Here is a 23,844-nt window from a genome sequence, read left to right as displayed (position 1 = left end):
TCTGCACTTTCCTACTGATTATCTCTTGAAGACTCCACACATTTTAAACCCAAAGCTCATTTTTGAATAGTTCAGAAAAGATTCAGGTTTGTAATGAAGAAGAGACGTTTCCGTAGCTCAGAACGGTGTTTGTGCGCCGCGCAAAGGAAATCACATCGTGGCTTTTGCTTTAGATTTTGGAGGCGGCTGACAAGACGCAGGCGCTGGACATGAAGAGGCACTGCCTGCACATCATCGTGCACCAGTTCATCAAGGTTGGTTCCAGCTTTTCTGGGGTTTTTGGGAGCTGCTGTCCTCTGTCACTACATTGGTTAAAGACACCTTAATATAGGAATGGGTTTCATTCGTGGGAGGCAGCTGAGAGCCGGCTGCGTGTCGCTGGCACTCACAAGCCTGCCAGGCACACTTGTCACACTAAAAGACTAGAAAAGCCTGGTCTGGAAATGTGGAGACCTTCCAAAGCAGAAGTTACCCAGAACTGCTTCCATTTCCAGACCTTCCAAAGCAGAAGTTACTCAGAATTGCTTCCATTTCCACTTGTTCCAGCTGTTAATCTTGTGCTGTGCCATCATTGGGTTCTCGTGTGTGTAGCAAGATAAGAAGTTTGTCATGTGTCAAGGGCACAAATCTCTCACTTGCAGTTACGAGTGTGCTGTTCGTATTTCTCTTGAATTATCCTCTGTCAAAGATGTTTTATTATCATGTGCTCAAGAGGCAAATTACACGTCCTGGCTGGGCTTTCTGTAGCTTCTGTGTTGTGATACGTGGGATGATGCATTTGTGACAGGAAAGGTCAAGAGCCTGATGTGCTGATGCTCCTGTCCTCACTCGGGAGAATAAGGGAATTGTCATCGCGTTGTTCCCTGAGATACGATCCCCCCCCGAGAGCTTCCCAGCATGTCACCACTTCACTGCACAACGTACTGGCATTGTTGAAATCGGTAGATAAATCATAGGAATTGGGATTTCTGGATGCAACACACTTATTGATAATAATTCCCTCGTTAGTATTCAAGTAGCTTGGTCTCTTTGATATATTTAAGCTCGCAATCCTCCCGCCGCTGGCTGTGGGGAAGGAGAGCAGCGCTGGCTCCGGTTTGTACCCTTTGCCGCCCAAGTGTAAAGCTTTTTACATTCAGAAATAACTGAAAATGCGTAAAGAGCTTGGAGAGCGGAGGCAGCACCCAGGCTGGTTACAGGGTGAGCGGGGGCTGGGACGTCCCCCGGGTTTGGGGTCAGTGTGTCACAGTCCCCAGAGCTGGAACCTCACGGTCTCCACTCCCCAGCGGAGGCCACAGGACAACAACCGTGTTGGTGTTGGTGCGATTCCAACATCGCGACGTGTCAGAAAATGAGGTTTTGAAGGGCGTTACTCAGTTGCACGCCTCTAACCAGGATATGGCGAAATGTTTTCTATTCAAACCGCCGCCTGTTTAGAACAGTTTTCATCAAAATGCACCTGGAAGACTGTCAAGCACGTGCGCACGACGAAATCTTAGAGACGCGATGCTTTTCTTTGGCCTGAGAGGGATTTTTGGCCGGCGCGGGGTGACCGTGTGGCTGGGCACAGTCTTTTGCTGCGGGGTGACATTCGCCAGCCCGGGGGTCGTCACGGCTTAGGCAGGCGGGTCCGTGGCCACGGGGGTCTCCTGTCCTCCCAGCCTGATGAGCGCTGGGCTCGGTTTGCACTGCGGAGGAGTTTCCCTGCAGCAGGAGCACTAGTGGAAGAGCTGCTCCCAGGGGTTTGCTGGCGTGGGCAACGTGGGTTCAGGCTCTTGTGTGTCAGCGTTGTGCGAAAGCCCTAATAAAGCTGCTGTTCTCAAGTGTTTGTACGGCCGCCCATCTGTTCCTCCGCAGGGCAGGATCCCACCAGGGTCTCTTTCCCTCCCCACCCTCACAAACCCGTATTTTGGGGACACTGCATCAAGCACGAGTCCAGAGCTATTTCTGAAAGCGTACTTGGCCGTTTCCTTCCTGGGTTCCAAAAGATGCTCGAGAAATCTTTATTCTTTATCACAGTTGAGCTTCTTAGAGTGAGGAGATACCTTTTCTTAGATCTGTTAACACAGGTGGGGGAGCTGGGCTTGTTTAGTCTGGAGGAGGCTTAGAGCTGAGCTCAGCACTCTCTAGAACTACCTGAAGGGCAGTTCTAGCCAGGGGGGGATTGGGCTCTTCTCCCAGGCATCAGCAATAGGACAAGGGGCCATGGGCTGCAACTCTGCCAGGGGAAGTTTAGGCTGGAGATGAGAAAGCAATTCTGTGCAGAGAGAGTGGTCAGGATTGGAATGGCTGCCCAGGGAGGTGCTGGACTCACCGGCCATGGAGGGTTTTAAACTGAGATTGGACATGGCACTTAGTGCCCTGATCTAGTAAACGGACTGGAGTTGGACCCAGGGTTGGACTGGATGATCTCTGAGGGCTTTTCCAACCCAGTCCGTTCTGTGATTCTGTGAAATGGACAGACTTCCAGGCCCTCGGGGCTGGGCATGGATCTTAATAACCCTAAAAAGAGGGATTCCTGGCTCATTTCTGTGAGGTTGCGGAATAGGAAGGAACCTGTAGAGCTCCTTTGTGGTAACAGTTGAGCTTCTGCCCAGCCTAAGAGTGACGAGTCTGTTGTAGCTTCTCACACACCCACCATGGTGAAGGGTTTTGTTGGCCGGTGCTCCCGTCACCACCGTCCCCAGCAGAACCGGCGAGGGCACCGAAGAGATCGGCTCCGGTGTCACGTCCCCAGCAGCATCACAGCGGCTTCAAAGTCCAGGGTGCACAACTTTGCCTTTTAGGAGAGTGCTTAGTTGGCACCATTAGCGGTAGAGTTGTCAATATAACCATTAATTACACTCCTGTAATTACGGCGGTGGCGCTGGGGTCAGCGTTTCTGCTGCTCTCCATCCCCACCACGCGGAGTCTGAAGTGGGTTATAACACAGGTCACGCTGGAGCCCCGGGGCCGCTCTCGCGTTCCTGTTCCCGAGGGGCGGTTGGGGTAAAGCCTGATCCATCCGCCGTGATTTGGGGAGGGTTTTAATTTCTTTGCTTTGTTTTTTTTGTTTGTTTTCTGTTCTTTCCTTTCCTCGAAGGTCTCCAAGTTGCCACATCTCCGCTCGCTCAGTCAGCTGCTCCTCGTTGACATCATAGAGTCGCTAGCAAAGCACATTTCAGACAAGCAGTGCGCCGAGCTGGGCTCGGACATCTGATGCGCTTCGGTCACCCGACTTGTCATTCGTTCCTTAAAAACCAGCACTTTACGGCCGACTCTGTGTTACTATTCCATACCGAGCTGCTCCGTGTCTGCACAATTTAGCAGGTGCCCAAGAGGAGCGTGGACACAACCGACTTGCTCTCCCGTGGATTCGCGTGGTTTGTACCTTTGTGGAGAACGGTTTGGGCTCTGTTATGCAAGTATAAAAGTGAAATGATAACGTGGTTTTGAGAGTAGCCAAGTTCAGAATTGAGCCCATTATTACTGTTATACTGTAAAATAACGCAGTCATGAGTAAGAGAGTCGCTAATACTTTGAAACAAAATATTTAAAGAATACTATCTAAAGCAGGGGAGCTGACCAGCCAGGGCTGTAAGTGGAAGGCGAGCATGGTGTCCGCAGTGGGGCTGAGCGCTGGACCAGAACGTGGTGATTTCCAGAGACTCTCCATGGCGTGGATTAAAAGATAAAGCCTTTTGCAGGCGCCCCACGCTCTGCGCCAGGCCAGACCCCATTACAGCGCTTCTTTCTGGCCCTCGTATCCATTAATCCTGTCTCGCTAAGCCTTTCTAAATCCATTTATTAATAAAGAGTTAACATCTTCTCTTGGCATTTCATGATTGACTCGGCTTTCATTTTGGAAAAAAACTAAGCAAAAAGAGCTCCAAGCTCGATGAAGGTCACTTTGTTAAAAATAAGCGTGCTACATCTTGTTGCTAATTTAGTGCTGAAGCGTCTCCGTGGGTCGTTGCTATTGCAGGAAGGTGAATGAGCGAGTGCCCTTGGCAGCCGGTTCGGGAGAGCTGCTGATCCCGCTTGCGCCGGACGCTCCTGCACGCAGAGGGAGACGAGTTTCAGCTGCGGAACGTGTGGAGATGGAGTGAGAATCCAAACCTCGTGTGTTTGCAGAGGTGGAGCAGCCAGCAGTGCAGCTCCCGGCTTTGGGAGTGGGGAGAGCGGCCTTGAGTTGGGGAAGATCCCTCCGGGGATGTCACAGCAGCAGGAGAAGCCACCAACCTCCTGGAGTGACCTGCACATCCCCAGGGCTGGCGGGTCGCCCATGGGGACACAGGCCTGGCTGTGGGGCAGGGACATTGGGAACAGGGAAAAGCACAAAAATGAGAAAAATTACAAATTTTAATAAGGAAATGTGTGCAATGATGGAGAAAGGGCTGAGGCCCTGCCCAGGGTAAAGCTGCACTAGTTCTCCGCCACCTCCAAGCCCAGGATCTTCTTGACGTAGTTCTGGACGTTGACGTGGAGCTGGGGGGCTGTAGCGGAGAAGGTCTCCATGGCCAGGGCCCGGGCGGCCTCCGGCCCGGCCCACATGGCGCGGTACAGCGGCAGCGTGTACTTCTGCTTCCCCTGCAGACACAGAGCAGGTCACACCACAACCTCCTCCCCGGGAGCCCCACACCCCCCAGACCAGCATCACCCGGCTCCTGCCCAGGGACAGAGCACAGGGCAGGGGGACAGGGTGGGAAATTCTGCCACGGGCAGCACCTGCAGAGGGGAGAAGACCTTGACCTTGGCAAAGGAGTGAGCCCATGGGCAGCTCTTGAAGTTCAACAAGGCCAAGGTCCTGCACCTGGGTCGGGGCAGCCCCCGGTATCCGTCCAGGCTGGGGATGGAGGGATGGGGAGCAGCCCCGTGGAGGACTCGGGGTGCTGGGGATGAGAGATTGGCCATGACCCGGCCATGTGCGCTCACAGCCCAGATCAGTCGTATCTTGGGCTGCATCCCCAGCCCCAGGGGCAGCAGGTTTAGGGGGATTCTGCCCCTCTGCTCTTCTCTGGTGAGACCCCCCTGCAGTGCTGGGTCCTCAGACAGGACACACATGGAGCTGCTGGAGAGGGGCCAGAGGAGCCACAGGAATGACCCGAGGCTGGAACAGGGGCCAATAGGAAAAATGGGGACAGACTTTTTACCAAGGCCTGTTGTGATAGGACAAGGGGTGATGGTTTTAAACTAAAGGAGGGAGATTCAGGCTGGACATGAGGAAGAAATTGTTGCCCTGAGGGTGGTGAGAGCCTGGCCCAGGTTGGGCAGAGAGGTGGTGGCTGAACCATCCCTGGAGACATCCCAGGCCAGGCTGGACGGGGCTCTGAGCACCCTGAGCTGGTGCAGATGTCCCTGCTCATGTCAGGGGGGGCACTGGGGGAGCTGGGAAGGTCCCTTCAATCAAACCATTCTGTGGGTTTATCAAGAGCAAGAGCCAACCCGTTTCCTGGCACGGAAGGTCGTGTGCCCTGTGCCCATCCATCCCCCACCGCGCTCTGCCCAGCACGGCCACCGCTGCCTGCGGGCCCACCTGGCTGTGCAGGAAGTCCTTGACCTTGCTGTACTCGGCCTCGAGGTTGTTCTTGAGGATGATCTGGCACCAGCGGAGCCGCAGTTCAGCATTCTGGGCCTTGGAGATCTTTGGGTACATCTTGCTCAGCCTCTCCACGTTCCCTGTGAGACGGGGATCGTTACCAACCCCACAAGGGCTCAGTCCCTCCCAGACCCCAGGACCTGCACGGCTGGACCACAGCGGGGATGGGCTGATGGCCACGGACCCGTATGTCCCCATGTCCCTGACCAACTGGCTGGACCGGAGCCCCAGGAGGTGACCTGGCCCTCACCTTCGGGCAGGGGCGATTTCTGCAGGACCTGATCCAGGAAGTAAACCAGCTGGTACGTCCTCCAGGCCGCGATGTCCACGGCTTCAATCGCCTCCACGTTCAAGCCATCGGCCGCCCAGAGCTCAGCCAGCTCCTCCGCCGGCTTCATCAGCTGCTCCCCCGGCGAGAGGTCGGGCAGGTAGGGCGGCCAGCCCGGCGTGTTCAGCCAGCGGTCGAACTCAAAGCCTGCAACAAGTGGGGAGAGCTGGAACCGGTTTTCTGAACACCGTGCCTGGCGCTGCTGCCCAGACATCCCACTGCCTTCTCCAGGGGTGTCCCCAGCACCAGCAAACCCGCCTGGGGATGGTGACAGGTAGAGAGCTCCAGCTCTGGCAGGGAAAGCTCCTGCCAAGGCTGGATCTCTGCAGCAAGGCTGAGCGGGGCCTGGGCCGCTGGCTGAGCCTGATCCCAGCACTCGCCCGCGGCTGCACCAGCAAACACCCACGTCCCGGTGCTCGAGACCTGCCGGGCTCAGCTGTCCGTGGGGCAACCGCAGCAACCAGCGCCCGAGCGCGGGGCACGGACAGGATGGACACATCAGGCTGAGCAGGCGCCTGCCCCAGCCCAGCTCAGTGCCCGATCCCGGGATGGCCAGAGCCGGTAACAGCAGCAGCGTCTCCAGTGAAAGGCACAAACCGATGAGCAGGGGGTCTGCAGGGGACGCGGGACGGCCCTGATGCCCACAGGGTGCTGGTTTGCAAAGCGGCACCTCGGTGCCCTGGCCACGAAGGGACCGTGCTGACCTGGGATGGTGTCCACGCCTTTCTCCTTCAGCTCTGGGAAGTATTCCAGGAAGAAGCCGAGGGCGTCATCCGCCGTGATGCTCTGGAACTTGAAGTGGTTCACGTAGGCCTGCGGGGACGTGACGCCACGTGTGCTCACCCAGGCAGGGCTGCCCGGCCCTCCCCCGGCTCCAGCCCCTGCGCTTCAGCGGTGCTGAGCCCACCCCAGCCCCGTTCTCCCCCAGGGGCTGCCCAGCCCCTGCGTCCCTGGGACACCTCAGAGCATCGTCACTGCCGGCAGCCAGCTCTGTCCCTGCCTCATCCCCCCATGGACATCTCCACTGCCCATCTCCTCCTCCTGTCCCCAGCCACCTGTCCAGCCCTTCCCAGGGTCCCGTTGCACTCCAGCCTCCCACCGTGGGGTGTGTTTGACTTGGAATCTCCACCGGGTACCTGTTTGCACCGACCTGGAGGAAGCCATCGAACTTGCTCTGGTCCCCCACCAGATGGGCCAAGTAGCTGACGAAGCAGAACCCCTTCTCGTAGGGCGTTTCATTGTACGTGTCTTCTGGATTGACACCTACAAAGAGGGAGAAACCCTCAGAAATCATCCGCCCATCCGCAAAACAGCCCTCACGTGCACTGAGATTTCCGCTTTCTGTGCTGGGTGCCTGTCACGTCCCTCCCGGAGCCGTCGCCTCCCTCGGGTCCCACCACCGGAGCTGGTTTTATTGCAAACCACAAACGCCCCCAGCAGCAGGAGCTTCCCCCCAAACGCTGCCCCTCGCTGGCCCCGCTCCCCCCAGCCGGCTGCGGGAGGATGGGGATGCCCCGCAGACCTGGCTCGATGACCACGCGCAGCCTGTTGAGCGGATGGTCCTCCCCCGTGTTGTCCATGTGCTGGCGCAGCAGCGCCCGGCCCGTGGCCGCCTCCAGGCAGGTGTACGGCAAACCTGGCAGAGACAAGCGGGAGGCGATCGGAGATCCCGACCAGCCCCCTGCGTGTGTCGAGTACATGGGGTGCTGCTATGGGAGGGAAACGGCGTTAGTTGTTGAGCTGGCAGAGGAGGAAACCCATAAACAAGGCAGTGGATGGTGGAGTTGCAAATGGACACGGCAACCCAGCCCTCGGTTAGCAAGAGGATTTTAGAACCATTAAGATTTAGCTGAGTGCAGCAAACGGCACCAGGAACGCCTGAACTGATGTGACGGTGTGTCTGGGGAGCTCAGGGTGGCTGGTGTCACCTCCCCAGGGAGCTGCGGGAGCAGGACGGTGACGCTGGGCAAGACCACAGCCCCCATGTCCCCAGCACAGGGCTGCAGGGGGTCCGGCCATCTCAGAGCAAAGGCGGTTCTGCTGCCAACATTAACCCCCGGGGCACTGCAGCTGCTGCTCTTCGCCTCTCCCGAGATGCAGCGCAGGCTCCGGCCCCCGCAGCGCCGGGGGGGACGCGCTGAGCCGCAGCGCAGACCCCAGACCCGCACGCACGGCCGGGTCACGCACCGTACACCTCGGTGGAAATGCGCCGCTGCGCGTACATGGTGAAGCCCTCGTTCAGCCAGAACTCGCCCCAAGTGGCGTTGGTGACCAGGTTGCCAAACCAGCTGTGGGAGATCTCGTGGATGACGACGTCTGCCAGGGAGCGGTCCCCGGCCAGCACGCAGGGCGTCAGGAAGGTGAGGCAGGGGTTCTCCATGCCGCCGAACGGGAAGGAGGGCGGCATGAACAGGATGTCGTACCTGCCGGGAGGAGCGGGCGGCTCGGTCAGAACCAGCTCCGGCGCTCCCGCCCCGGCCCTGGGGAACCAAGCCCTTTGGCCGTACCTGCCCCAAACATAAGGTCCAAAGAGCTTCTCTCCAACCGCCAGGAACTCCTCGATCACCCCGTCGTACTCCTTCTTCGCAGCCTCGATCAGGCAGGGCTCAGCCCAGACGCGGCTCCTGGCCAAGTGTGGAAGAGGAAGTTTTAACCATTAGTGATCTTTTACCCTATTGCTTCATCAGACAGAAACTGCATGTTTATTCCACAGCAAAATGAAAGCCTGCCAATAAAGGACACTGGTGAGACTGGAAGCGCAAACTGCTGTAATTTCTTCCCTTGTCTGAATGTCAAAGGGCTTTTACATGGAACCTGAACAAATCACCAGCTTGGGAAGAGACGCAAGAGCCCTCCAAGAATGGGGAGCTGCTGCTCTCACTGACGTGCACGGGGACAAACAAGCAGAGCCAGGGACGTCCCCAAAGCTGAGGGGACCCGGTACTGAGGCTCCTCCTCCCTCTGGAGAACAAGAAGCACCAGAGCACACTCTGATGCCACATCCCCATGTGTGCAGCGGACGGGGGACCGGCCGGGTCACGCTCAGTGTCTCCACGCTCTCCACAGCCGGGCTGAGCGCTTGGGTTTCCTCCAAAGCCACCTACCTGGGGCCAACGTCAGCAGACACGATGTCCCCAACAGCCAGAGCAATCAGGTAGGAGGGGATCGGCTGGGACATCTTGAAGATGAAGGTGTTGTCCTTCTCCTTCTCCCAGCTCGTGGCACTCATCACAGCCGTGAAACCGTCAGGGACCTGGACACGTAGGTAACAACATCTGTTAGATCTGTAACGTACAGAGCGAGAATCCAGCTAAACCCAGCCAGCAATGCTGCGATCTCTGACAGCGAACACAGCCCAGCAGGCTGGAGGTGCCAGGTCTGTGGGCGCTGCAGGTTTTGGGGAGCAGAGCAGGGACGCCCCGAGCTCTAAGTTGGGATCACAGCTGCATCCCTGCAACAGCACCCCTGAGCACTTGGCCTCAACACCGGCCGGGTGCTACGGCGGGACACCCAGAGCTGCCCTGCGAGGCGCAGAGAGATAAAGAAACGCCGGAGCTGCAGGTGCCGAAAGGGCAAAGGCTGCAGATCCTTTGGACGCTGCTTTCCTCCTGTTTCTTGCACAACAACTCGTTTTTCCTGTTCTCGAGCCAAAGCAGGACCCATGGCCAATCCAGCGGCCTGCGCTGAGCCCTGGGACACTGATCTGGTCTCTCATCTTCCAAACGTGACGAATAAGGTTTTCTCAGCACTATGACAGCTGAGCCCTGCGCTCACCCTTCGGGGCGGGTGCACTGGGCCCAGTGACCACCCACATGCGAGAAGGGAATCTGCACTATTTAGTCCCATCTTTGTACAAAACCTGGGGACCAGCAGCTGCTTCTTCCATCAGCAGCCCCAGCACCGGCAGCAGGACCCGGCGCTGCCCAGTGTCAACCGCCTCCTCCAGCCGCGTCCCCCCAACCCATCTCGTCCTGGCCGTCCCCCCGCTGCTGCACACACCACCAGTCGTCACCTCGCTGCCCTCAGGTGGGGCAAAAAGAGGGTTTTCTGTGATAACTACAGGAATCACTTAAGACAAACGCAGCCGCGTGAGGAGAGCGCAGAGCTTTAAACACCGAGCTGATCCCAGCGGTTGGCTGAGATTTTGGCATCAAGCACCGAGCATTTTGGCCACGTCCCACTGGGAGAGAAGAGCTGCCAGCGGGACGGTGGCACCTGCACCCGCTCATGGGTGACAGCGCGAAGCGGCGCCCAGCACACGCGGTGGGGAGAAGCACGAGGAGCACCGGGCTCTGCCTGTATCCACCTGAAGATGAGCACGAGAGAAAAACAGGAGTATAAACGAATTGTTTCTAAGTGCTTCTCTGCTGGGGATTTGAAGCGATGGCTATGAGCATCACCTCCAACGTGCCGGCGCTGCACAGGCCCGGTGGTGTCCCTGATGTGACACCCCAGTGTTGTGGCACATCCTGCAGCTCCCCCGCAAGCAAACTGCAAACTCGGGGAAGGTTTTGCCCCCGTTAGCGTTGATGGGATGGATGGGTCTGCACCCCCCGGGGCCACCGCTTACCTTCACCACGGCCGAATACGTGCATTTGACTGAGGGGGTGTCGAAGCAGGGGAAGAAGGACCTGTTGAGGACGGCCTGGCCTTGCGTGTACATGTAGGGCTTCTGCTTCCCCGCCGTCTGCTCGGGGGAGAGCCAGCACACCTGGGGGAGAGGGAGAGACCCCGGTGACGGGCGGCCCCGGGGTGAGGGGTGTCCCCGGCTCCTCACCCCGGATGCTCCCTGCTGATCATAGAGTCACAGTCATTCTGCTTGGAAAAGACCCTCAAGATCATGGAGTCCAACCACAACCCACCCCTGGCACTGCCCCATGTCCTGAGAACCTCATGTCCGTCTGTCCAACCCTCCAGGGGTGGTGACTCCAGCACTGCCCTGGGCAGCCTGTTCCAATGCCCCACAGCCCTTTGGGGAAGAAATTGTTCCAACATCCAACCTCAACCTCCCCTGGCGCAACTTGAGGCCGTTTCCTCTGCTCCTGGCGCTTGTTCCTGGGGAGCAGAGCCCGACCCCCCCTGGCTCCAAGCTCCTTTCAGGCAGTTCAGAGATCAGAAGGTCTCCCCTCAGCTCCTGTTCTCCAGCTGAACCCCCCAGGTCCCTCAGCCGCTCCCATCACACTTGTGCTCCGCGGCCTTGTTTAAACCCACCGTCCCACTTAACTAAAGCCAGCACTGGGGCTCACACCAGCCACCCCCCCAGAGTTCAGCGAGCAGAAGCACCGGGGCCCCCCCGCTCACCCCGGGCCCCTCGCCCGCCTCGTAGTCGATGAGCAGGGTGAGCAGCTGCCCGGCGCGGGGGGGCTGCGGCAGCGCGATGTGCAGGGCGCTGCCGTAGCTGGCGAACGGGCGGCTCTGCACGGGCAGCGGGTCCCCGGGGGGGTCCCCGGGGGGGTCCCCGCGCTCCCCGGGGGGCGGCAGCAGCGCCGCCCGCCGCACGCGCAGGGTGGGGTGCGCGTCCAGCCGCAGCGGCCCCGCGCCGTCCCGCGCGCAGCGCAGCTCGAGCCGCGCGGCCCCGCGCAGCCGCCCCGCGCCCGCCGCCGCGAACGCCACGCGCAGCTGCAGGTGCAGGTGCCGCAGCTCCCACGCGCCCGCGCTGCTGGCGGAGGCAGCGTCGCCCACCGGGGCCGCCATCGCCGACACCGGGCGGCGCCGCGGCGGAAGGGGCGGGGCCAGCCCGGCAGGGACCGCCCGGGGGCGGGGCCGAGACGGGAAGGGGGCGGGGCCGAGGCGGGAATGGGGCGGGGGCGGGGGATCCCTGGCGGGGGGTCCGGGTGGAGCCATGAGGGGGGACCTAAGGGGGGATCCAGGGGGGATCTAAGGGGGGATCTAAAGGGGTATCCAGAGGGGATATAGGAGAGGATCCATGGGAAGGAATCCGGGGGAGGATCAATGGGAGGGAACCATGGGAGGATCCACAGGGGGGATCTAAAGGGGGATCCAGAGGGGATATAGGAGAGGATCCATGGGGAGGAATCCGGGGGTCCATGGGGGGGATCCATGAGTGGGATCCATGCGGGGGGACCTAATGGGGGATCCAGGGGGGATGTAAGGAGGAATCCGGAGGGGATATAGGGGAGGATCCATGGGGAGGATCAATGGGAGGGATCCATAGGGGGGATCCACAGGGGGGATCTAAGGGGGAATCCGGAGGGGATATAGCAGAGGATCCATGAGGAGGAATCTAAGGGGGGACCTAAAGGGGGGATCCGGAGGGGCTAATGGAGAGGATCCATTGGAGGAATCCGGGAGGGGTCCATGAGGAGGATCCGTGATTGGGATCCATGGGGGGGGACCTAATGGGGGATTCAGGGAGGATATAGGAGGGGATCCATGGGGAGGAATCTGGGGGAGGATCAATGGGAGGGATCCATGGGGGGATCCACAGGGGGGATCTAAGGAGGGATCGGAGGGGATATAGGAGAGGATCCATGGGGAGGAATTGGGGGGGTCCATGAGGGGGATCCATGGGGGGGATCCCTGAAGGGGAACATAAGGAGGGGTCTGGAGGGGATATAGGAGGGGATCCATGGGGAGGAATCCGGGGGGGTATCTCGGGGGGATCAATGGTAGAGGATCCATGGGGGTATCTCGGGGGGATCCAGAGGGGGAAGTCGGGGGGGGTGTCCATGGGGGCTCTATGTCGGGATCCACAGGGAGATGATCAGGGTGGGGAATCCGGGCGGGGGGTCCATGGGGAGATTCCTGAGGGGGCGGTGAGGGAGTGACACAGGGAGGGGTCCTTGGAGGGATCCGAGCGGGGAATCCATGGGTCGGGGGGTCCGTGGGGGATCTGGGGGTCCATGGGGCGTCCCTGTCTCAGGCTTCGCCGCCGGCTCCAGGCGCCGCGTCCCAGCAGCCGAGCGGCCCCGGGGGCGGCGGGACCCGGGCGGAGCCGCCCCGGGAGGACCGAGCCGGGCAGGGGCGGCCCCGCAGCCGCCGGTCGGTGCCGGGTGCCGGGGGCGGGCACGGGCCTGCGCGACTCCTCCCCCGCCCGGCGCGGGTCCCGCTCTGCCCGGGCTGCGAGCGGCGGCGGCACCGGGCGCTGCCCGCGGGACCGCGGCGGGACGGGGCGCGGCGAGCGGTGAGTGCCCCGCGGGGCACCGGGCACCGGGCGGGGGGACACCTTGGCGGGGACCGGGGGTGATGGGGGGGACACCCCGGCGGGGACACCCCGGCGGGGACACCCCGGCGGGGACTGGCGGTGCTGGGGAACATCCGGCGGGCTCCTGGAAGGCCCGAGGGACACCCCGGTGAAGATCGGCAGTGATACGGGACACCCCGATAGGGATCGGTGGTGACATGGGGACACCCCAGTGGGACCGGGGTGATTGGTCGCATCTTGCAAGGACCGGTGGTTACAGAGGGGACATCCTGGTGGGGATCCCACCGGGGTCCAGGGAGACACGGGTCCACCCTGCTGGGGAGGGCAGATGACGGGGGGCACCTGGTGGGGACCGAGGTGATGGGGTTGTGCTGCGGGGACCAGCCGTGACACGGGGACACCCTGGCGGGGGTGGCGGCTGGCAGGCGGTGGCTGTGCGGGCTGGCGCCGCCTGACATTTGGGTCAGGCCTCCGGGAGCAGCGTGGCCGGGCTGGCAAGTTCCCGTGTCCCAGTGTCCCCCGGACACTCTGTGTCCCCAGCCACAGCAGAGGGGGGGCTGTGGGAAGCCGCCACGGTACCAGAGGCGGGTGCCGGTGCTGCCAGCTCCTGCTTTGCCTCTGCAAACCATCCCTGGGAGGGCAGCAGTGCCAACAAAGGGCGACAGGGGAAACTGAGGCACAAGGGCTACCAAAATGGGTGACAGCTCTGCAGAGAGCTGACCTGGAGTGGGAAAACGGGTGTAGTGCTGCCGCACATCTCTGCGGGCAGAACAGGTTGGTGCCGGCAGCTCGTGGTGCCAGCCCTCACTTGGGACATGGGGAGGTGGTGTGGGGCCATGGGCACCCATGGGTGATACCTGCATGGGTGCCCAGAGCCGTGCAGCTTCAGATGCTCCATGTCCCCAGCATGGCATGGGGACAGCCAGGAGGCAGTGAGGACTTGTGTTTTTTTAAAAAATGCTGTTTTCACCAGTGATGACAGCGCTGGGGACCTGATGGCTTCTCCCTGCGGGGTGCTCAGCCACCCCAGGGACACCGGGGCACTCCGGCCGTGTTTTCACCCAGTCAGGGTGGCTGGGGTGGCCGAGCGTCCCTGGGGTGGTGGAGCATCCCCAGGCCCCCTGCGGGATCCCTTCCCTGGGGCCAGCAGCCAAACCAGGATGGCAAGGCGCAGGGGAGAAAGCTTAGAGGTGACTTCAGCACAAGCCGTGTCCCCCATGGGACATTAATGTGTCACCCCCCTGTGGGAGGGAAGCGGTGAAGACCCGCAGCGTGCATACGCTGGGGCTCTTGTTTTCCTGGATTTCACCTAGGAAAAAAACAACTGGGAGGAGAGCCAGGGAGCCTGGGTGTGCTGGGCTGCCAAACCACCGCCGGCCATGCCGGGTACCCCGGGCAGCCCGCAGCCGTGAGCGTGTCCCCCCACAGGGGCAGGGTTTGCCCGTGGGTGCTGGGTGCTGCCCGCGCTCCCCAGGGCTCTCCCGTACCTCCTCGTTACGTCCCCAGTGCTGGTCTGGGTGCTCCCATGGGGGTCACAGGAAGGTGAGGAGCCCCCAGCACCCCCTGACACGGTGTGTTGGTGGTTGTGTTGTTGCAAGGTGGGGTCGGACCCCCCAAGGTGGAGTTGGACCCCCCCAAGTTTTGCAGCCGGGGAAGCTGAGTCAGGAAATCCCGTCTGGATCCTGGCTGAGTCATTTCGCAGGCGCTGAGTAACTGGCTGTGCCGGGGTGCGGGGCTGCCCGCGGCCTCTGCGGGGGGGCAGGAGCTGCCTGCTCTGCCTGCGCTGCCCACACGTGCCCCGTCAGCCCCCCATGACTGTGAACACTGTGGGCTGCACCTGCCTCAGTGCCCTCCTCGCCCTGCCAGCCCCGTGCCTCAGTTTCCCCCATCGTGTTTTCCCAGGACTGGATGGGTCAAAAGGCTCCTGGGGTGCGAGCAGGAGCTGGATCTGGCCCTGCGGCACATTCCCAGCACAGCGAACCGGCCCCCGAGGGCCAGGGTGGGTTTGAAGGGAGACGGCGTGGGATGGGGAGCGTGGGGCTGGGCGAGCTCTGGTGCTGGTTGGGAGGGGAATGATGTCCCCAGGGCAGGACTTGGGGCTCCGCCTTCTGTGGAGGGGTCTCCAGGATGGGTCTTGGTGCGTGGGGAGCAGGACGGGGTCAGGGAGAGGGGTGGGGAGGATGGGAATGGTGACAGGGATGGGGCTGGGGTGGGGCTGGCAGGGGTGACATGGGGCTCGGGGTGCGCACGGGGACACCGCGGGGCGGTCCAGCCGGCCTCGCTGGCAGCACGTTATAAATAACCCGCCGGGACACGAGGGTTTTTCCTGCCACCCCCCTCCGCAGCCCCATGGACAGGAAAAAGGTGTTTCCGGCTGTGGACAGAGTGGGGCCCGGGCCCGGGGGGGTTGCGGGGCCTGGGCCAGGGACAGACGGGCAGGGCCCCTGTGACCCCCCCGGGCTGGTGTTTGGGGCGCAGCCACTGAGCCCGGGGGTGGCCGGAGCCCCAACCGCAGCGGGGACACTGCAGCCCCCGGGGTGTCCCCAGGCTGAGCCACCAACCCGGGCCTGGCTGCAGCCCTCGTGGGGCGGGACATGGTGCCACCAGGCTTGGGCACCCTGTCCTGCCCCCAGTGCCACCGCACTCGCACATCTGGCAGACGTGTATCCTGGGCCCGTGTTCCTCCTTCCTGCAACTGGACCGGGATCCGTGCGGAGCCGGGAGAGCTGGAGCCGGTGCTGCGGGGAGGAGGGGTCTGGCCATGGAGGGGATGAAGCCAGGAGCCCGAGTGCTGCCCTGCAGGTGCCAGGGGTTGGGGTGCCCCAAGGCATCACACGGGGAGGGGACAGGTGGGGACAAGCCACTATCCCCAGGGCCAGCTGGGGCAGTGGGACTGGCATCCCCTCCCCACTGGGATGTGGGAATTGGGCTCTGAAGGTCTTGGCCGTGCTGCAGGGAGCAGGTTTTGTGGGAGCCAGGGCCCAAGTTCACACCTCCCAGTATTTGCCTGGACCCCCCAGGTCCCCCCACTCCCACAGAGGAGTGAAGGTGGGGGCTGGAGGAGCCATGTTTGCCCCACATCCTCATCCTCGGCTCCCACCGGACACGGCCGTGGATGCAACCAGGCGGCGTCACCTCCGGCAGCGGAAACTCCCCCTGCTCAGGGCTGGTGGCAAGTCACGGCTTCTCCTGCGCCCCTTCCCTCCTTGTCCCCCGCCCCGCGGGGCTCTGCCCCCTCCCTCACTGATAGCCCTGGGGACTTGGCTCCCCCTGGGGTGTCCATTCTGGGGGGACACACCGCAGGGTGGGTGAGGGTGGGAGTGCTACCATCCTCACACGGCTGCGCGCTGGGTGCAGGCGGGATGCTCCAGGGATGCTCCAGGGATACTCGAGGGATCCTTGGGCTCCCCTCGGGAAAGCCAGGCACCCTGCGGGTGTGACAGACCCACAGTGGCTCCATTAGCTGCGTCCCTTGGAGGCAGAAGGTTTAATTTCAGATGTAAGAGGGTGGTGAGACCAGAGCTGCCACCTGCTCTGGGGCTGATGGGGATACTGCGGTGGAGGGGGCATTGCCAGCCCCTGCCCGCCTCTTCCAGCCATGCAAGTAGGTGGCAGTCAGTCCCTGGCTCTTTGGGGACATCAGCATCAGGGCTGTGCTGATAAACCCCACGGGATGTGGCTCCCTTGCACTGTGTGTCACCTGCGTCTGGCTGCGGCCACCGCAGCCCCCCCAGACCGGGGCAGGGAGGTGTTTGCCAGCAGCCACTTTGGATTTACAGCTCACTGGAAAATCCACTCATCCCATTAAGGGCTCCCCGCGGCTTTTGCTTTCCATCGCAAACAACCGGCTGTCCCAGGGGAAACCGCTGTGGGTACCACGGGGCGCGCGGGGCTCTCGGGGCGAACGCTGCCGGGAAGAGTCCTGGCTGCAGGAGCAGCGGATTTATTTATTATACAAGAACTATCTGGCTGAGGGGAGATCTAGCTCGGCTTGCCTAGGTAAGACCAGACAGAGGAGTTTTGCTCCTGGTGGGAATAGTCCATACTGTGTGGAATCAGGAAGTTCAGTTGGGAATCGGAGCCATGAGTTGACTCCCTCACTTGCTTCATCCCCCAAAGCAGTTTTGGTTTCTAAAAATGCCCCAGCGCGGAGCTCAGCTGCTTTGCAGGGAGGGACACGGCGGTGGCTCCGTGTCTCAGCTCTCGGGGTTAAAGCTCCTGCTTTGCTGTGGCCCCAGCATTACCCACCCCACGCTCCCTGCAGCGATTTTGAAATCCTTAAGCCTCTTTAGGGGGAAAAAATGACTTTTTTGGATAGACTGTTCCTGCTATGGGCTTGGAGAGCTGAGTGTTGGGAGGAGCAAACAGGCAGTGAGGGGCTCATTAGTGAGTGCTGGGGATGCGGGGACACACCAGCTCCCCCCGACCACCACACCGCACACGTACGCGTGCAACGCGACAGCATCTGCTGAGTTAATGCATTTTGCAGCCCCGCCATGCAGCTGCCTCTCCTGCCGCCCTGCTCAGCAAAGCCAAAAGGCGGCGGGGCCTTCCAGGTTTCGGGGGCTGAGGACCGGGGGGGCCGTTTCCGCACGGCAGCGGCAGATGCTGCGACATCTGCTCTTGCTCAAAACTCCCGGGAGCAAAGGGCCGGGTCTGGGATGCGGCAGGAACATGGGGGTAAATAAATGATGCAATCGGCTTTGCAGAGTTTTGGCACAGACGGAAATTTATCCAAATGTCACCCATCCGAGCGCCTGCACCTGGGCTGTGGGACGGCTCCTGCTCTGGATCGGGCCCGGATGCGGCACTGGGGGATCCTCGGCTCCACGGTTCTGGGGAGGTTTGGGAGAGATTTCGGAGGGGTCGGGGAAAGTTTTGAAGACCTTAGGAGGTGCTTTTTGGCAGTGGTGCTGGATGCCAAAGTGACCCTGGGCTCTGCGGTGCCCGGTGGTTCCTGCGCTGGGAGGAGGTGGCCATGGGGCTGCTGACGGGTTCACCGCTCTGCTGGCCGGGGGGAGCGGGGTGGTCGAGGAGAGCGAGAGACCCCCAGGCACAACCCAAACCCTTCGCCGGGGCGGATGCATCTGGAGGAGGTTCAGGGGTGTCACCCCACGGCGGGGCAGCCGTACCTCGGTCCCCAAGGGTGCTGGGGACACTGGGGGTTGGCAGCAGCGCTGCTGGGGGGACAGATGGCACCAGACTCTGCACAGATGGTACCGGCCCCAGACAGGCAGCCCCGGGTCGGAGCAGCTGTGTGACTCCAGCTGGTCCCTGGGGACTTGTTCTGCTGGCCCCGGGTGGGCGGTGTTGGCCCAGCGGGGACAGACACCACTGGCCACCGGCAGGGAGCAGGCACTGCCGGCCCGGGGGGTGACACCGGCCCGGGGAGGGGACGGACACCGGCTCCGGGGGGAGGCACCGGCCCGGGGAGGGCTGCACCGGCTGGGGGAGGCCGTACCGTCTGGGGATGGTGACACCGACCCGGGCAGGTGGCACCGGCTCCGGGGGGGACACTGGTCCCGCGGGGAGGCACCAGCCGGGAGAGGCGGTACCGGGGGAGCACCGATCCGGGGCGGGGTTGACACCAGGCCGGGGAGGCGGTACCGGCCCGACGGGGTGACACCAGCCTGGGGGGGTGACACGGGCTGGAAGGGCGGTACTTGCTGGGGGGAGTGACACCGACCGGCGGAGCTGTACCGGCCCAAGAGAGGGGAGATGACACTTGGCAGGGGTGAGGAGGTGACAGGGGCCGGTACCGGGCGGGGGGGTGACGGGGCCCGGGGGCGGGTCCCTCGGGGGCGGGGCCGCGGGGCGGAGCTGTCCAGCACCGGCACCTCCTGAACGTCCCCAGCGCCGTGCGCCGGGGCTGCCACGCTGACCCCGGGCTCCGGCTGCCCCCATGTCCCCACACGGGGTCTCCAGCCCGGCGGAGGGGACACCTCTGCCCCTCGCCCCGCCCGCCGGGTCACCCGTCGTCCCCAGGGGGTGTCACACCCGCCGGGCTCAGGCAGTAACAGCCTGCTGGGACAGGGGAAGACATGCGAGGTGGGGATGGGATGGTGGGACATGGAAGGGAAGCCAGACACCGTGTGGCCCATGTGCCGGCGAGGCAGGATGTCCCCAGACACCGTGGCCAAGGAGAGGCCTTTGGCAAAGCCCCCTGCACAGACCTTCGTGCAGACCCTTGCACAGCTCCTTGCACAGCCCCTTGCACTTCTCCCAAGCCTGTCCCAGCCTCGGTGCATCCATCCTCATCCCCACAGCAGGATTTGTGCTGAGCAAAGCCCAGCCTGGGTAGAGCTCCATTTCATTGCCACATACGGGGCTTTAGGTAGCAGAGGCTGCTGTGGTTGGTCCAGCTGAGAGCTAAACTTTGCTCAGAGAGAGGTTTTATTAAAGTGGGCTAAATTCCTAATGGGATTGCCATGGAGTGGCTAAAGCAGAGATTAGTGCTGTGGCTACAGGTCTGGGCATCTCTGCTCTGACAACAGGGGCTTTCTGTCCTTCTCCTCCCGCCCCAGCCTGCAGCTCATCCCTCAGCAGCTCCCGGAGCCCCCAGCATCGTGCTGGGGGGACCAGGCCGGGCAGACAGAGCTGGGGCTGCCAGGCTGCCCATCTGCTGCCTGCACCCAGCAGAACCACCTGCCTGCACCCCGCCTGGGCCACCAAACCCACACCCCCGGCATCGCCCCCCCGGGGCAGCGAGACCTCCCTGGGGAAGGACCTAATCCGGGGCCCTGGCGACGCGGGTGGTGGCAACGTCCCAGGCCGTGACACCGGCTGGGGGCAGGCCAGGTCCCGGCCAGGGCGCGGGGGCCGGAGGAACTGGGCTGGTGACTGAATCGGCAGCTTGTTCTCCTTTGAAAGCTCCTTTCTGCCCCCGCTCCCTCTGTTTCTTTTAGGAAAGTTTTATGTCCCTTGTGTCACAAGGAGCCTTTTCTTTGTCACCCTTCCCGAGCGTGCCGGGGAGGAGGCCGCGCTGGAGCTCAGCCATCCCCAAAGGCAGCTCGGGGCTGGATCCTGTGCAGGGCTGCGAGGTGCATGTGGCACCTTTGAGGGACAGCCGTGTCACCGCTCCAGGATCTGTCCTTGGCATGGGCTCAGCTCCTCGGACTGTCCACACCCCTGGGCTGCCTCCCTCCATCCTCACCCTTAAAAATGGAGGATACTTTGCACCCCTCAAGCATCTCCCCAGGGACATGAGGCACAGCTGCTCTGCCACAGCCCCTGGCGCTCCTGTGCTGCCGGTCCCGTGGGCACCTCAAGGGCAGCTCCCAATTTATGGGAGCTCCGCAGCCTGTCCTCCTTTATTCCTATTTATCAGCCTGGTTTCAGCTCCCTCATCCCTAGCAGAACTAGGAAGGCTGTGTCAGGGTGGGGAAACTGAGGCACAGAGCAGCAGCGAGATGCCAGCAGAGGCTGAAGGGTGTACTACCCTTTTCCATCACTAAATGTTCATGCTCGGTCTCCTGCTGCAATTGTTCTGGTGCATGGGCAGAGTTTCATCCCTGCCAGGGATCTCTCAGCTGCAAGAGATAAGAGGGAAGCGAATTTAATCTAGTTAATAAATTCACCCCAAAACACTTGAATTGTTCTGAGGCATCGCAGAGGAGCTGGGGGTTTGGCTGCTCGGTGCAGCCCCGCGGGGCCGGGAGGCCACGGGCTGGGGAGCGGCTCTTCAGCTCTGCTGGGGTGATGGATGGGTCCAATGTGGATCCGCTTGGATGCTGGGGATGCTCCAGTGACCCTGCACGTGCGAAACGGGGACGTGAAATGAGACTTGGGCTCCAGGTCCCTGGATTCATTTCTGGCTGCTAAAATTGCACGTGAGAGATGCATTTGGACACCGGGCTGGGGAAGTAGCTCAAGCTCTGAGGACAACAGATGCGTCTTTGAAGGAGATGCCTTCAGGCATGTGCTGGGTCATGTTTGTCCTGGGACGAAGGATGTAGCTCAGCCAAGGCTGTTTCATTTTCCTTCAGTGTGAACACCCATATTGTCTGTGTGGATGGCATTACTGAAGGGCTCAGAAACCAGCTTGTCTCTGGACTTAGAGGGCTTTAATTCAGGGAAAACTCGAGTTCAGTGCTGGAGCCGGTAGATGCTGGGCCAATGCTCCAGACCTGAGCTCTGGAGGCAGCTGGTTCGAGCATCCTCCCCCCAGCCAGGAGATGAGCATCTCCTCTGCTGCGGCTTCCCCAAAACACCCCTAGTGCCAACACACCTCGTGTGGATTTGCTGCTTCCCACCACCACTCAGCGATCCCAAGGTGGTACCTGTGGAGGGAAAGGGACCAAAAACTCACCCGGTGGCTGGAAGCCCCAAAATTAAAGCATCGGGTGCAAACTTCTGATGCTCGTGGTACCCAGAGGGCGAGTGGCAGCTGGTTCCTGACACAGAGGCCCCGTGGCTGAGTTGCATTAAAGGAGAAAGTCGTTTCCCTTTCAAGCTAATTGCAGAGGAGCTGCCCGTGTCTATGTAGGTCAAGCCGTAACCTGCTTTAGCCGGGCACCGCGGTGGCAGGACGCGGGTGTGACACAGCGTGACGCAGCGTGACACGGCGCTCGCCCGCACTCTGGGGCGGCCCCGGCCCCGGGGGGCAGAGTTGGGGTAGGAATCAATCTAGAGGCAAATGAAGGATTTGTTTGGAAGAAGACTGTGCTGAGTCTCTCCTGGGAGTGGTTTTAGTTTGTGCTCATTAATAAAGTGATGAGATGAGTAGGATGGCTGCTTGGTGCGGGAGCAGCTTCTCCTGGGGCTGATAGCAGGAAGTGGGGACTTTGTTTTACCCCTTTGGTGGCACTCCTGGGTGCAGAACCCCAGCCCAAGGGTCCAGTGGGTGTTACAGGCAGTGCTGGGTGCCCTCGGACCCCCCGCGGTGTGTCCTGAAGGGAGGGGACGGCTCCGGACCCATTGGCATCTCCAGGGAAACCTCAACCCTGTGAGCACAAGAGCAGGATTGATGTTTTCGTGGCCAACGCAGCAGCTTTGGCTTCTGCTGCAGCCGCGGCATCGCAGCAAAGCGGCTGCCGGCGTGCTCGGAGGGAGAAACGGAGGTTATGTCCACGAGAGAGAAATCCAAAGCAAATAGACTGGAAAAAAAGATCTGTGAAACCTGGTTAGAGCCCTGACGCCATGTGCCCAGGGAGTAGGGGGGCTGGAGGAGTGTTGCGTGCTGGTGATGCTCATATAGTGCCGGTGATGACAGGGACGCAGCATAAATCTAGATGGAGCTTTTATGCCTCTGAGTTCGTGGTGGAGAATCTCGGGACCGGCAGATGATCTGCCTCTGTGCCACGAGCACACCCACCAGCACCACACGGTCGTGCAAGGGGCCTCGGGGGTGAAATAGGTGAGTCGAGGATGGCGGTTTCACCACTCGTGTCCCTGAGGCTGGAGCTTTGCTGGCTCTTCAGCCCCATCCCGAGCATCCTTGTGGTTATGGGGAGGGAGGTTGACCCCATTGGCACTTGCACAAGGTATTTTGCAGTGTGAGGCTGGGAACTGCTCTGCCCCCAGGCACAGCGCTCCTGGGGCAGGCGGCTGCGCTGAGACAATAATGTGCAGAACTGGGGGTTGTAATTGTGGCCTGTGGGGCACAACCTGGGAAAGGACGGAAAGGTTGCTGGGAGCCCCTTGCTGCTGATAGTTGCTGCTGGGGGGGCTGCAAAGTGGCGGTTGGGAGTGTTGTGGTGCTGGGGATGTGCCGGGATCCAGCTCTTGGCTGGTGCTGAGCCCTGGCCCCCCCGCAGTGACATTTGTGAGCATGAGGAAGCCCCAGGGGTGCAGGGACAGCCCCGCGCAGCCCCCCGGCTCCTCCCGCCGCCCACAGCACCCTTGGGTGCCAGCACAGGGCTCCTGGCAGGTCCTGCTCTCACCCAGCATCAGCGAGACCGCAGTGCTGTCCCCCCGTGCCATCACCCATCGCTGTCACCCCGCACCGGCCCTCACTGGGGCTGTGGTTGCCCACAGGGCCAGATCCAGGCTTGTTTGCCAGCGGGGGGGTGGCAGAGCCCTCATGTCTGTCCCCATGTCACCCCACTCAGCAGCTCGGGGACAGGTCTGTCCCAGGGACCCCCAAGCGCCTCATCCCGGGGCCTCCTCCGTCCGCCGGCGCCGTGACTCGGGGCTATGACCGCGGAGAGAGGATGCAGAGACATCTCAGCTGGGATGTGGGGCGAGATAAAACCTCCCCGGCCATTTCAAAGGCCTCAGTGAGAGCAAGCCCAGAGCTGTGTGTGTTGGTTCCCTCTTCCCCTTAATTAAAATCGCCTTGAATAGACTTTTGTAGCTCCCGGCTGGCGCTGGCGCGCTCAGATCTCGTCTGCAGCATCAGCCCTTCTCCCCGTGACCCATGGCTCTGCCGTCAAGTGATCCAGCACATGTGGGGCCGGCGAAAGGGAATTTGGTGCATTCACCCCAGTGCTGCCCATGGCAGGGACATGGTCACCCTGGGGGGGCTCGTTATGGGGCATATCAGGCAAGGCTTGGCCCTTGCAGCCCCTCAAAAGCCTGGGGGAGCAGGGCTTGGGGCAGCTGTAGGTTGGGGAAGAGGCAAAATGGGGCATTTTGGGGGCATTTTTGGACCTTGCTCGTGCAGCACCCTCTGCTGGGAGCTGCAGCGGGTGCAGGGCTGAGGCTGGGTGCCGTTCCCATGGGGGTGACAGGAGCCATCCCCCTGCACCCCATGGCGTGCCAAGAAACTTCCTCAGCCCCGGCGCAGCCCTGTCTGGGCCGGTGGTTTGACAGGCGGCCAGACTGCGGCCCCGG

At 61.7% G+C, this 23,844-nt stretch overlaps 3 protein-coding genes across 6 annotated transcripts in view; 2 read left to right on the top strand and 1 right to left on the bottom strand.

Moving 5' to 3' along the window:
* The window catches only part of LZTR1 (leucine zipper like post translational regulator 1), a 35,894-nt gene extending 32,088 nt beyond the window's left edge, over positions 1-3,806 (top strand). Inside the window, exons 19-20 of the mRNA XM_082068927.1 lie at positions 174-254; positions 3,083-3,806. Coding sequence (XP_081925053.1) covers positions 174-254; positions 3,083-3,199 — 198 coding nt within the window. The 3' untranslated portion in view covers positions 3,200-3,806. The remainder of the gene's footprint in view (positions 1-173; positions 255-3,082) is intronic.
* Positions 3,807-4,323: 517 nt separating this feature from the next.
* Positions 4,324-11,633, bottom strand: RNPEP (arginyl aminopeptidase). The gene is made up of 11 exons (XM_082068929.1): positions 11,208-11,633; positions 10,477-10,617; positions 9,011-9,159; positions 8,414-8,530; positions 8,094-8,329; positions 7,429-7,542; positions 7,057-7,169; positions 6,611-6,719; positions 5,829-6,053; positions 5,516-5,658; positions 4,324-4,569 (listed from the first exon to the last, which is right to left on the bottom strand). Exons 1-11 carry the CDS (start codon positions 11,598-11,600, stop codon positions 4,405-4,407), a joined length of 1,905 nt encoding a protein of 634 aa, XP_081925055.1. The 5' UTR covers positions 11,601-11,633; the 3' UTR covers positions 4,324-4,404.
* Positions 11,634-12,954: 1,321 nt separating this feature from the next.
* Positions 12,955-23,844, top strand: part of NAV1 (neuron navigator 1) — a 77,354-nt gene continuing 66,464 nt past the window's right edge. For all 4 annotated transcript variants that reach the window (XM_082069447.1, XM_082069445.1, XM_082069446.1 and 1 more), the window contains exon 1: positions 12,955-13,050. The gene's annotated coding sequence lies outside the window, so the exon portion shown is untranslated. The remainder of the gene's footprint in view (positions 13,051-23,844) is intronic.

Source organism: Streptopelia decaocto (genome assembly GCF_964273445.1).
Source record: "Streptopelia decaocto genome assembly, chromosome: 19".
Classification (NCBI taxonomy): domain Eukaryota; kingdom Metazoa; phylum Chordata; class Aves; order Columbiformes; family Columbidae; genus Streptopelia; species Streptopelia decaocto.
Note: the sequence above shows the minus strand (reverse complement) of the source record. Positions and strands in the feature narration are given on the sequence as shown.